Raw genomic sequence first — 13,135 nt, 5'->3', positions numbered from 1 at the left:
AGCCCTGGGGCCTTGTGTTTGCCACCTGTGATTTATTCTGATTCCACTGAAAAGGAAGGGGTGTCCTACAGGGTGGTAACTGCAGGGGCTGGAGGGGGGGTGGGGGGGAGGGCAGGGTTGCAGAGAGGGATGGAGCAAAAAGGAAAAAGGACTCACGGACATGGACATCTGTGTGGGGATTGCTGGGGGGAGGGGAGTGTAAGGGGACCAAATGGTAATGGGAAAAAGTACAATAAAGGTTAAACCCCCTTCTCAAAAAAGAAATATGCAGTGCTAATCTCTGTAAGATAAGCTTTAATTATCACTGAATTTTAACTATTCTAACTTCCTAGGGCTTTTGAAAACATTTTTTGTAACAATTTGAGATAAAATTCACATGTCATTGTAACTCACCCATTTAGAGTCTACAGTTCAAAGCTGTACTTGTCAGCATTTCAGTACATTCACAGAGTTGTGCAAATATCACCACAATTGATTTTAGAACATTTTCCTCATCCCTCCAAAAAGAAACCCCAACTTTATTAACCATCACTCCCCAATTCCCCTATCCTTCTTCAGCCCGGAGTCAACCACCAAGTCTATTTTGTTTCTCTGTGGCTTTACCTCTTTTGGACATTTCATATTAGTGGAATCACATACAATGCGGTATTTTTGTGCCTGACTTCACTCACTTAGCCTAGTGTGTTCAAGATTTACCCATGTTGTATATGTCGTTTCTTTTAATGGCCAAATAATAATTCTGTTGTACGGCTCTACCACATTTGGCTTATCCATTCATCAGCCAATGGGTGAAATTTTTAAAAGTTATTCTAGAACTTTGCAGTATCAAGTATTTATGCTTAAAATAAGGGAGCTCCTCAATGGCACTTGTACATTTTGGATTCTGTATCAATTTCTATCTCAATACCAGGTTTCCTTATCTACAATGCCTTCCACCCTTCTCTTTCTTACTCACCCATTAAGCCTTCCTTTGGGAACAAACCCGGGGATCGAACCTGCAACTTAGCCATGTGCCCTGACTGGGAACAAACCCGCAACCGTTTGGTGTACGGGATGATGCTCCAACCAGCCGAGCCACCCAGCCAGAGCACCATTTCTCTTGTTTTTATAAAGTATATATATTTTTTAGGTTTCACTGTGACATGGCTTCTATTGAGGCATAAATTTTTAAAATCTTATTATTTTTAAAAGTAAGAGCCACATTTTGGATTCTATGAGCAGTAGATCAATTAATAGAGTTAAAATTGAAGACTTGAAAAGGAATCAGGTAAGGTCACCACTGGCTGCTTTTAAACCACATCTATGTGGGACTTTTCAGCGAACACCAGGGTGGGAATCAGTTCAGTAGGATCTTGGGTTTCACGTGGATTGTTGTTCAGGCTCTGGTCCAGTGATGTTTCCTGAAACAAAACAAGCTGGAGTCTGTTTATACACTGGAAACACCAATGGAAGTCTGATTAAACACTTTAACTAGGCAGTGGTTTTTCTGTAGAAAGAAGTTATAGGTGGGTTAGACTTTATCCCTTTAAGTTGATATATACTTGCATTTCCGTGTGGTAAGATTTTGTAGCACCTATGAAATTACTTTGATCCATGAGAATCATGGATTGGAATCATGGATCTTGTGGAGGTGAAGCTATTTTAGCAGTTTTGTGTGAGACTCATAAATTTCATTGTTTGATTGAATAGTCATAATACTAAAGCCTGGAGAAGTAATTCATTTTTTATCTTTCCTATTTTTTTCTTTTCCTCCTTTTCATTTCTCTTTTCTACTTATCTCAGCAGGATAAAGTGAACATGAAAAGTGTTCAGCTTGTGTGTGTGTTTGTATGTAGAGGCCCGGGATAGCCCACTTTTGGTGTAATATTTTTTTTCGTTTCTATGAAATAATACTAATTTAATATGTGGTTATGGTGGAGAACATTAGCTATCCTAGTCAGACAGGGTAAATTGTTGGTTTTATAATTCATAGTAGTTCATAGTTTTTGAATGCTTGTTGTATGGCAGGTACCATGCAATGTGCTTTTTGTGTGTTATAATACCCTTGTAATCTCTTGCGTGACCCCCACTTGATAGATGAGGAAGCTGAGGCTTTTAGGAGGGTGGCTGACCTGCCAAGTCCTCTCTTCTCACCTCCAGGGCCTGTGCTCTTGGCTGCTGCACTTCTTGCCTCCACAACTTGCAAGAGGACACTTCATGTACTGCATTCCCTGATTTTATAACTTACTCTGTTCCACTAAATCAGGGAAAAGTTGTTTCCTGACCTGATCTCTGGCTGAAATGCTGGACTCAGTTATTGCTTTTATCTTAGAGAGGAGCCCTTCTGGGTTCCAATTTCTTTATTCTTTAATAAAGTGAGGCACCTGGAACAGATAAATGCTAAGGTCTTCAAATTTGTGAATCTTTCACCAAATTAATTCAGTTATTCACTTCACTGTCTTATCTAGGATTTAGGACAGGCAGAGAATACAGAATTTACATCCTCCATTGTTCCTCCCTTTAGAGGTAAATGTTTTTCCTGGTGGGGCCGAGGAGGTGCCAGACAGCCTGGGGACGAAGGGGAGGTGAACGAAGTTGGTTGAGCAGCCAGGGCTCTAGGCGTGTTGTGTACATTGTCTCATTTAATCTGCACAGAGTCTGCTATGGGATGGACACCATTGTCTTTATTTTAAAAGGAAAGCAACCACACTATGCCCATGAGAAAACGGAGGCTCATATGATGAAGCCCATAACATAGTATTAATAAAATTCCTGCTGCTTAACACTCTGCTGTAGATTTCATCAGGGAAGGGACTGACTCATCTCTGTGCATTCAGCTGTAAATCTGAATAAATTAAATCCCTGAACTGACGGACTTCTCCTTGGGTTACCGCACAAACCTGCTTCTCTTTCTGTCTCTTAGTTCAGTTAATAGTACACATTGCCACCCACTTGCTAGAAACTTCAGCATTGGCTTTGCTCCTCCCTCTGGTCTCATCGGAGTCTCACAGATCAGCGAGCCCTGCGGCTTCTACCTCTGAAAGGTCTTCTTTCTCCCTGTGCTTCGTTGGCCTCACACAGTCCCCATCCGCATTCTGGTCGGTTGCCTCTTGACTCATCCCTCTCCTTCACGTCTACCCTAAATTCCTTCCTCCTTTCTCAATGCAGACCTGAGCACGGGGGTTTTTTGCCTGCAGCTCCCTAGTGAGTTCCTGTTCTCTACTGATGACTATTCAGTCTTCTTCGCAAGCCTCTCATGAACTAGTTGTAAACTGTTTTCTGGACTGATTCCCACCCCTCACCACACACCGGGCCACTTCCCCTGCCCTGGACTCTGTGTGTACAGCCTCTCACCAAGTCTTTGTTCATACTTCACTTGGGATGTTTGTATTTTCTCTTTCTGTTTGTCAAAATCTGATCTGTGGCTACTTCACCTCAATAAAAATCAATTGTTCCCTTCATTGATCTGCCATCAGAATCTTCTCTCACCTTAAACAAATGCAATCTATGGAAGTCCAATTTTATGATAAAGACAGTGTGTTATTTTTAAAAATGTTCACAATATAACTTCTTTAAAGAATTCACTCCCTAGGTGTATTTAAAATGCAGTCCTACATACAGCACTTTGGTTTTCAGGAATAAACCTATGTTGATAAGAAAAAAATATGTTAACATATACTCTGTCCTCCGATACTCGAGAGAGCAAACAGGCTCTGTGGTGTTCACCGCCAGCGGCAGCGATGGAGGAACAGATTAGAGGAGTGGGCAAGCAGCTCCGGGGAAACCCTGAAGCTGCACAGTTTACTCATCATTGGCTGGGTTACTGACTCCACTTCTGTGTCCAGGGCCACGAGAAGGGCTGACCGGAGATGACAAGTTGTGGACTGAGGCAAGGTCAAGCAGGAACCTGGTTCCAGGGTAGAGGATCTGTGGCAATAGGCCAATTATCGCCTTTGTGCTTTTCAGAACATCGAGCTGAAGGTTGAAGTGGAGAGCCTGAAGCGAGAACTACAGGACAAGAAACAGCATTTGGATAAAACTTGGTAAGTTGCAGTTTATAGCAGTTGAATTCTGGTCCCTTCAAGAGTCTGGCCACTAATCTGAGAACAATAGATTTGGAACCAAATTCCTTACCCTGAACTCTGGCCTTTGGATGCCATGTCCAACTGAGGGACTGAAATAATGTGCTTTCTTTCCCTTGGACTCTCTGTCTGTTACTAAGTCTGACAGACCTTGCCATAGGTTGGTAAATTCACCACGCCTAAGCTTGTAAACTTTCTGTTCAGTAATCTACCAATAACACCAAAGGCTGGCACAGTTTGTGGAAAATGGGCACACTCATATACCGCTGGTGAGAGTGTGAATTGTAGCAAAATTTTTGGGATGTGGCACTACCTCTCAAAGTAAAAATATTAAGCATTTCCTTTGCTCAAATAAATCTTAGAAGGAATCTATTCCTATAAATAAAAGCATGAGTATGAAAGGATAGATGTATAAGGATGATTGCAGAATCATTCTTTGTAATGGCAAAAAACTAGATTCAACTGTACTTCAATAGAGCAATGGTAAAAGGCATTTTGATATAACCATGCTGTGGAATAATATGCATTCATTAAAAAGAATGAGTTAGCTTTATATTACTATCCTGGTCAGAAGTCGCTGACAGACTAGGTAAGGAGAAGAAGTGCCGAGTGACGTTTACAGTATCAGCCCTTCGGGGGAAAGACAAGCAGCCCTCTCTGTGTGTGCACATGTTTCCCGATTACCCACAGAAAAAACCGGAAGGCAATATAACAAACTCTTTAACATCGCTTACATCAGGAGAGTGAGGTCGACATCTGTAATGGGGAGAAGACTTGATTTTTTTTCTTTATACGCTTTTGTGTTGTTAAAGTGGTTACTTTCATAGTTCGTAGTTTTTGTAATTTAAAAAGTGAGTTTTAAATGATAAGTATTGTTAAAATTGTCATTAAAGATAATTTCCAGATTGTATCGTGAGGATCAGTATACAGTCAATCTGATCTGATACTCTTTCTCGTGCTACGAAATCTCTTGATATTTTGGATGCCAAGTCTAGCAAGCTCAGAATACTCAAAACCAAACCCAATAATATACGATATAGTGGCATTATTAAACACTTACTAAAGCATTAAACAAGCTGGTAGATTTTAGGAAAACTTATATAAAATATTTTATAAAATAAGAGTTGAGTAATAGATTTTGAGATTTGTTTAATGCTTTAAGAAACTTCTATATCATTTCAGCTTTTAATTAGGTGGAGCTGTTATATCTTTAGAAATGAGAAAACTAAGGTACAGAGTGTTGAAATCTCCTCAGATAAGTGGCAGAACCCACATCTGGCACCAATTCAAGGTTCTTCTGACTTTACGACAGCTGTAGCCTGTCGGGTCAGGATTCCTGGCTAAGTGAGCACGCAGAAAATGTGTGACTTCAGTTCTCACAATATGATAGTTAGCTTTGGTCTATTACATTTATCAAGGAAGATGGAGTCAAAATAAAACTTGATGATTCCAGACGTCTGCCTGTTTAGGAGTCTTTCTCTTTGGGGTTATTCTCATGACTTGTGTCCCTTATACAACCAAGACCCTTCTCTCCCCCGAAGGCTGTATAATGACATGGGTGCTCCAGATAAACATAGCCTCTGGGATGGCGCTGAGCAGTGTCCACCAGCAACCAAGAAATCCTGTAATTTTCAGGGAAGCTCCAGTTGGTTTCCATGAGCACGACCTTCTGGCTCAAATATTAAAGTACCGTGGGGCTGGGGTAGAGTAGCTGTGATTTATCAAGAACCTATGAAGGTTCAATATTGTTCTCTGCCCTGTGGACAAAAAGATGGCTTGTGGTTCTCAACAAATGGCTTAAAACAGGAATAAAAGCAAACCGGAATCAAGATCACTGAGCACCTGATACTGCCCCCCAATCTCTAATCCTCAGATATCCAAGGGCAGCTGTTACTAGAGCTAAAAATAAGCTGGTGACACCTGACCCACTTCATGCTAGCGCCTGGACATTTCATTCCTGAGGACATCAGAGGAGCGAAGCTGGGCCAGAACCCTGAGCTTCCATAGATTAAATGTCTGCTCTCTGCACGGGACCATGGGAAAACGGGATGGAACTCTGGACAGGTAGCCTGGGTTCAGGACAGATATTTGTGGGTTTCTGGCTTTCTGTGGCTGTCTAAATGGAAATTCTGACCCAGCAACCTACATGGAAGGAACACTTTAAATAAAAATAGCAAGAAAGGCAGGGAACTAGCAATGCACTCTGGGAAGACGGTCTGAGTGGAAGAGTCCAGGAATAGATGATAGTGAACATGGATGTTGAGTTCTGAACCGTGTGATAACCGCCCACCTTCCAGATGAAAGATGCCCCTCATGAAGCTGTAGCAATAATGGAGCTGCTAGGGAGTCTGATCAACAGGCAACAAAAATATGGAGTTCCTAAAAGATTACCTGAAAAGGCTAGAAAGAGCAGTTCCACGAATAATTGCAGGGGGGAAAATACGTCATTTTCCTCCTCATCACTGGGAAACAATGTTCACGGGTTCACTTGCTAAATTACATGACTGGCTGTGACTGGTTTTAGTGCTGATGTGGAGAACCTCAGCAGCCAGAATGAAGCGGAGCTCCGGCGCCAGTTTGAGGAGAGACAGCAGGAGACGCAGCATGTGTACGAGCTCCTGGAGAATAAGATCCAGCTTCTGCAGGAGGTGAGCAGGGGCTCCAAAGGGCCAGGCCCCTCTTTCCTCTCTCCCTACTGCTCTGCCCCCTGCATGCACCTTTCCCTCCTTGCTTTGCTTCCCACACGTGTCAAATGTCCCTGTGTTTTAGGGCTCCTAACCTAGGTGGGGACTTTGCAGCCTCTCAGCCTTTGCTCTTTTTGCAGGAATCCAGGCTAGCAAAGAATGAAGCTGCGCGGATGGCAGCTCTGGTGGAAGCAGAGAAGGAGTGTAACCTGGAGCTCTCGGAGAAACTGAAGGGAGTCACCAAGGACAGGGACGATGTACCAGGAGACCATGTCAGGCCCGACCAGTACACTGAGGCCCTGGCCCAGAGGGACAAGTAGGTGCCTTTGGTTCTGTATTTGTCTCTTGTCTGCTTGTCTTCTGCCTCTTCTCGAGGCTATGAGTGCATATAGCAGCTGTACTGTTCCCTTTCAAAGACGTACAGTGTCTATTTCTAAGACTCGATGGCTCCTACAACCAAAGCTTTTCTTTTTAGGGTTGAGTTTTCAATGGTATTTATTAATGGGTGTTGGCAATCAGGAGCCTGAAGTAGTTATAAATAGAACAATGGTCAAATGGTATGAGGCAAGAGCATGGATTCGCTTATTCTACAAATGTTTATTGAGCACCTGCTACATTCCAGGCACTAGGCTAAGCACTAAGGTTACAGAGATGAAAGACCCAGTTCTCTCATCAAGAAACGTTACATGATCAGAGTAAGTTTTCTGATAGAAGTAACATGGGATGCTCCGGGGACATGCAGGATTGTCATCTGTTCCAGACTAAAAGTTTCTTAGAGGAGCTGAAATCTGAGCTGAGTGTTGAAGAAGGAAGAGAAGTTAGAAGAAAGCATAGGAAGTGGATGGGGAAAAGAAATGTTCGGTGCAGATGGTAAAACTGTGGAGGGGAGACACCGTGAACAGCATATTTCAAGACCTGCAAATAGTTCTACATGGCCAGAGCAGAGGGTCTGGGGAAGACTAGGCAGACGCAAGCTGTGCTGACAGTAGGGGTCTGACTGTGTCAGCTTTGTGTGCCACACTAAGGGACTTGAATTTGTTCCTAAAGGTAGTTGGGCAGTTGGTAAGGCCATCATTGTCTGGGTTACTGCAGCAACTTCTAGCTCTTCTCCTCACTTCCAGTCCTGGCCCTCTCCAGTCTATCCCAGTCTAACAATTCAGAGCAGTTTTGAAGCTGGGAATTCAATTTATCACATTGACAAATAATTTAGCCTCTTAGAGGCATGATACGATGGTGTCATAAAAGCCTCAAGTGGTTTTAGCTGAGTAGGTTTAAAAAAATGCAACATACACCCCATGACCTACGTGATCTGACACCAGATCTGACCATGCGATTTAAAAAGCTCTCCAGCATCTTCAGGAGAAAAGATCCATTCTCCTTAGTGTGGCCATCAAAGTCTCTTTATGATCCAACCCCCAACTTCCCCCAGAATCACCGCCCACCGTGAGACCTCTTCACATTTCACTGATGGGGACTAAGTTTTGTTGAGCTCTTACTGTACAGTTGAGCCGAGTACTTTACATTTTTGTTTAATCCTCCTAACAGCCCCCATGAGATAGGGATTATTATGCTTTATAAATGAGGAGGTTGGCATTTAGAGAGTTACGTAGCGTGGTTTCAGGCCCAGCTGGGATCCAGGACTGAAGCCACCCTGCCCGTATGAAGCAGCTGTGCCACGTCAGGCTTCCAGAATTTTGCTCATGCTCTTCCTTCTGTGGGCAGCATCTGCCTTTTTCCCTCCTGGAGAACTATTTGTTCTTAAAAACTCACTAAGGCATCGGTTGTTACTTCTGTGAAGGCTTTTGTGACGGCAGAATTCAGTCTGTATTGTTGCTTTGTTTTATATACACATCCTTTATTGCACACTTCTCAGTGTGGTGCTGCATTTACTTTCAGATCTTCCCTGCTAGATTCCCGGAGACTCGGTCTCATTTCTGCATCTCAGTAAACACTTGTTAAACTAAAAGAAAAAAGGAAGAAAAGAAAGAAAGCATTCATACCTGACAAGTAAATGGAGGGGGTTCAGTCAGATGGCCGTGAACAGCTTTATAAAGTAGGAGACACAGATCATCTGCAGAGACGGAGGGTCAAAGCGATGAGTGAGGTTTGAGGCTTGAGAAAAGTAGAGGTGTTCCAGCACAGATACATGGGATTTGATAAGGAGGCCACATTCACCATCAGAATTAGCATTACAGCTTGCATTTGCATAATGTTCTGAAGTTCTAACCTTGTTAGCCCCAAATCTTAGCTGATCCTCATGCCCTAAGTGAATTTATAATTTGACTTTCTGGTCCTCACCTTTCTGCCAAACTATTTTCCTCCCAAGGTGCTATCACTGTCTTACACTTGCACAGGCGTAATCACCCCACTTGGAACCATTTCACCTGGCACAGCACGTTTTCCAGGGAAAGGGGTCTCTAGTACTCTGAGACTTACAAACAGAGAAACCGCAAGATGTGCCTTGCGTGTTATAGATGAACGATGGTTGACTTGAATCTGTCGTTTGTATATTTCAGCACAGCATACAATCTTTTCCCTTAATGTCCAGCCTCTTCTCCAGCTATTGCCTTCCCCCTCCCTGTGACTCTTCCCCAAATAGACCTTCTATCTAATGCCTTCATTCCTCTGGTCAAGCTCTTCCCTGAGTCTGGAAAATAATCCAATCTTCAAAATCTCTTCTCCTGAGCTTTCTCTAGACTCTTTCTGGTTGAATGAATCACTTTTTTAAAAAAAATCTGTGTTCCTGTAGCTCCATGGCAGTGCCCAATGTACCACATGGTATACAGCTCTGGTATGGTAGCACTTACTACATTCTATTCCAGTTATCTGTTTCTATTCCTGTTTCTCCCCACTCCCCAAACTCTTGGCACATACCCTAAAAGAATTTAAGTTTGTGTAGAGCATAGTTTGTATTTTTCCAACTTTATATTCTCAGTACTTGGTAGAGTGCATTGAGTCTACATAATCATTACCTAACAATTGTTTCTTGAGTGAAACAGCAATAACACCCCAAAATACACAATTTCTGGGCCCTCATTTCTAGAGTTGCATATACCTACGGTATATGGATCCGTGGGCTGGCTTCAGGAGGCCCATGAAAGTGGTGGTGCTGTAAGCAAAAGCCACTTGTGTAAATATTTGGGGGCTAGAGCAGAGCATACATGGCTTTCCAAAGAAAAGAATCAAAGCATTACATGACCCCAAAAGCTAAAAACCCACCGTGTTGAACCGTGCTCTGTCTGGAGTGGGCTGAAGGTAATAGTAGTATCGTGACCATAATTGTCGCTCTGTCTTTTTCTTTGACCCAGACAAATTGAAGAACTGAGCCAGAGACTGGCTGCCCAGGAGAAGCTCGTGGAACAGCTCTCTCAAGAGAAACAACTGCTGCATCTGTTGGAGGAGCCAGCGAGCATGGAAGTGCAGGTGAGGTCCGGGCCATCTGTGCTTCCGTGAGTCCTGCGCTTTTAACATCTAAGTGTACCAGCTCTCTGTCACTGCATGACAGATGGCTACATACCTACTGGTTTAAAACCGTATACCTTTATTATCCTACAGTTTCTGTAGGTCAGAAGTCCAGGAATGGATTAGCTGGATTCTCTGCTCAGGGTCTCATAAGTCTGAAATCAAGGTTTCAGCTTTCTCTTCTGGAGGCTCACTTAAGAAAGGATTCACTGCTAAGTTGTTGGAAGAATTTATTTCTGTGTGGCTATAGAAGTTATGGCGGCTTGCTTCTTCACAGCCAGCAGTGGAGACGGGGGTGGGAGGAGAGAGAGAGAGAGAGAGAGACACTATTGTTTTTCTCAGTTCTAGACACTCTTTTAAGGGGCTCACTTGAGTAAGTCAGGTGACCAGTATGCTGTCCCTTTTGGTTAACTTAAAGTCAACTGAGTAGGGGCCTTAATTATATCGGTAACATCCCTTCACTTTTTCCATGTAACATAGCATAACTATGTAGTGATATCCCATTACCTTTTCCTTATTCTATTGATTAGAAGGAAGTTATAGGTCCTGCCCATACCCAGGGGAGGGGATTATACAAAGGCGTGGCGACCCAGGTGTGGGAATCATGGGGGCCATTAGAATTTTTCCTACTACACTGAGTGATTTCTAACCCTATATAATGTGTAATATGGTTTCACTATTGAAGAGAGAACCCTCACTATGGTGAAAATAATTGCACTGGTCTATATTATTGCCCTTGGAAGTTACCTCAGAGGGAACTCCCACCCTCCACTGTACTTTTAATTTACTAAAAAGATACATTCTAAAGGAACCATAGAATATATCTGTGTCCAAACAATATAAACAGTTATTAGGTATTCTTAAGACTCAAAATAAAGCAAAATATACGTGGTTTAATTTATTGCTTCACCTATACAGAAAACGGACTCAGGATAAAAAAGCAGTGATGACAATTGGTTTAAAGCAGGTTTCTCGACCTTTCTGTGTCATGACACAAATAACAGACGGTACCGTCTGCAAGGTGTGGTGGTGAATGGAGGGAGCGTCTCGCTTGGAGGAGGCCAGTCTGGGTGCTTAGGCTGCAGTGAAGGCAGAAGAAATCACTGTCTAGGCCACACTTGTTAACCTCTTGGACTGTGGCTCCATTTTGGTTGGAAAGCCTTGATTAACACACTCAGAAAATGGTCTGTATGCATATACTTTGACAGATATGAATAAAAATTAAAAGTTCATGGGCTTTTTGCAAGATGTATATTGAAATATATGGACATTTTCTGATGAGACTCTTGAAAGAATTCCATAACACTTTTTATGTTTGTTTAATTTTTATAAATTTTTTAAATTTAGTTTTAGAGAGATGAAGGGGGGAGAGAGAGAGATTGAGATTGATTTGTTGTTCCACTTATTGATGCATTCATTGGTTGATTCTTGTATGTGCCCTGACTGGGGATCGAACCTGCAACCTTGGTGCATTGGAATGATGCTCTAACCAACTGAGCTACCTGGCCAGGGCCCTCCATAATACTTTTTTAATTAGAGAAAACTTGAGGTAATTAGGAGAATTGTATTTCTATCTTGATTCTTTCTTTACTAACTGTATGACTATGAGTACATTACTTTCTCAGCTTCCATATGTGTAAAATTAACCCAAATAATCTCTAAAGTCTCCTATAATGATGACATTCTATTATAATGAGTCCAGCATCATCAGAAAAAGTATATAGTCCCCAAAGTGAGCACTTTGAAAGATACGATATGCATGTAAATTTTGGAATAAAATCCCTCTCATTGCTCCAGTTTTATATTTAGAGACACATAAATACAGATATATTTATGTACATGTACTTATTTTCATCAGTATCTTTGGTAAACACCAGAATGAGTATGGGTCCTTCAGTATTTGCAATGTTAGTGAGGGAAACTGGGCTGGTATCAGTTTTTAGAACAGACTTGAAGAACAGAAAGATTATAATTTTGGAGAGACTAAATTGTTCCTATCGATTCTAAAGGGATGCTTAGAGCAAGGATAAGTACAGCATTCAGAGGGTAGTAACATTGCATGGGCAGAAAAAGAAATGCAACCAGTCCTATAAATTATACTAAATTGATATGCTTCTCTAATGAGGCCTGGTACCTACCTATAAAGACTTGTTATTACCCAACTCTTCATGCACTTATAAACCTGGCTGTATTATGCCGTTAATTCTGTAAGACAGCGTTTGTCAAACCTTTTCATAGAAAGTTCATTTTCATAGGAAATGACTGTCTATGGTACTTTGAAGTGACCAAGGCTGGTCATGTTGGAGGTGATTGCCCATGTCCACCTCTGCACCCATCCCTGACCTGATTGCCGAGGGGCTGACATCTAAGCAAAGTGGCGGGCCACTCTGAGGCACACCGGCTGGAACACGCACGCAGGAAAGCTCTGTCACAGGGGACCTCTGACAACAGGTCCTCTCAGATGTGGAGGACAGAAAGCCTCCCAAAGCCCATTTCCTAGTTCCTCCCTTTGGGTCTGAGCCTTATAGGGAAAAAAAATTAAGCCCCAAGTCTTGCCCAATGTACATAGAATTATTTTACATTATCATCTCTGAAACAGCCCAGAGTGGCCTGGCCGGAGAATGCCGATGCAGCCTTTCAGTGAGCATCCGGAGAGTCCTCCAGACCTTCCTTCTCTCCGAGTGCGTTCAGGTTCCACGGGGGAGGAAACGGTTCTGGTCACTGTGCTTCTATTTTATGTTCTGTGGCCTCGACAGAAAGAAATGTTGAAATGATTTCTGTAATATCTTGGAAACTTTTAGTCCTACACAGGTGGTTCAGACTGACTTAGGGAAGGGTGCAGTCAAGTCCACATCAAGAGCAAGAATCCTGATCCTTCAATGAGTGATTCTAGTGTAAATTCTCTTGGGCTCAGGTTTTCAAATTTGA

At 42.5% G+C, this 13,135-nt stretch overlaps 1 protein-coding gene across 9 annotated transcripts in view; it reads left to right on the top strand.

Annotated features, from left to right (window-relative positions):
* LOC123833467 (phosphodiesterase 4D interacting protein) overlaps positions 1-13,135 on the top strand; it is a 202,492-nt gene that overhangs the window by 97,749 nt on the left and 91,608 nt on the right. For all 9 annotated transcript variants that reach the window (XM_045861699.1, XM_045861704.1, XM_045861697.1 and 6 more), the window contains 4 exons: positions 3,946-4,022; positions 6,586-6,709; positions 6,886-7,061; positions 10,054-10,168. In XM_045861699.1, the coding sequence (XP_045717655.1) occupies positions 3,946-4,022; positions 6,586-6,709; positions 6,886-7,061; positions 10,054-10,168 (492 nt within the window). The remainder of the gene's footprint in view (positions 1-3,945; positions 4,023-6,585; positions 6,710-6,885; positions 7,062-10,053; positions 10,169-13,135) is intronic.

Source organism: Phyllostomus hastatus, unplaced genomic scaffold, assembly GCF_019186645.2.
Source record: "Phyllostomus hastatus isolate PE091 unplaced genomic scaffold, TTU_PhHast_1.1 phas_scaffold_216, whole genome shotgun sequence".
Lineage (NCBI taxonomy): Eukaryota > Metazoa > Chordata > Mammalia > Chiroptera > Phyllostomidae > Phyllostomus > Phyllostomus hastatus.
The sequence above is the reverse complement of the archived record's forward strand: the minus strand, read 5'-3'. Positions and strand labels throughout refer to the sequence as shown.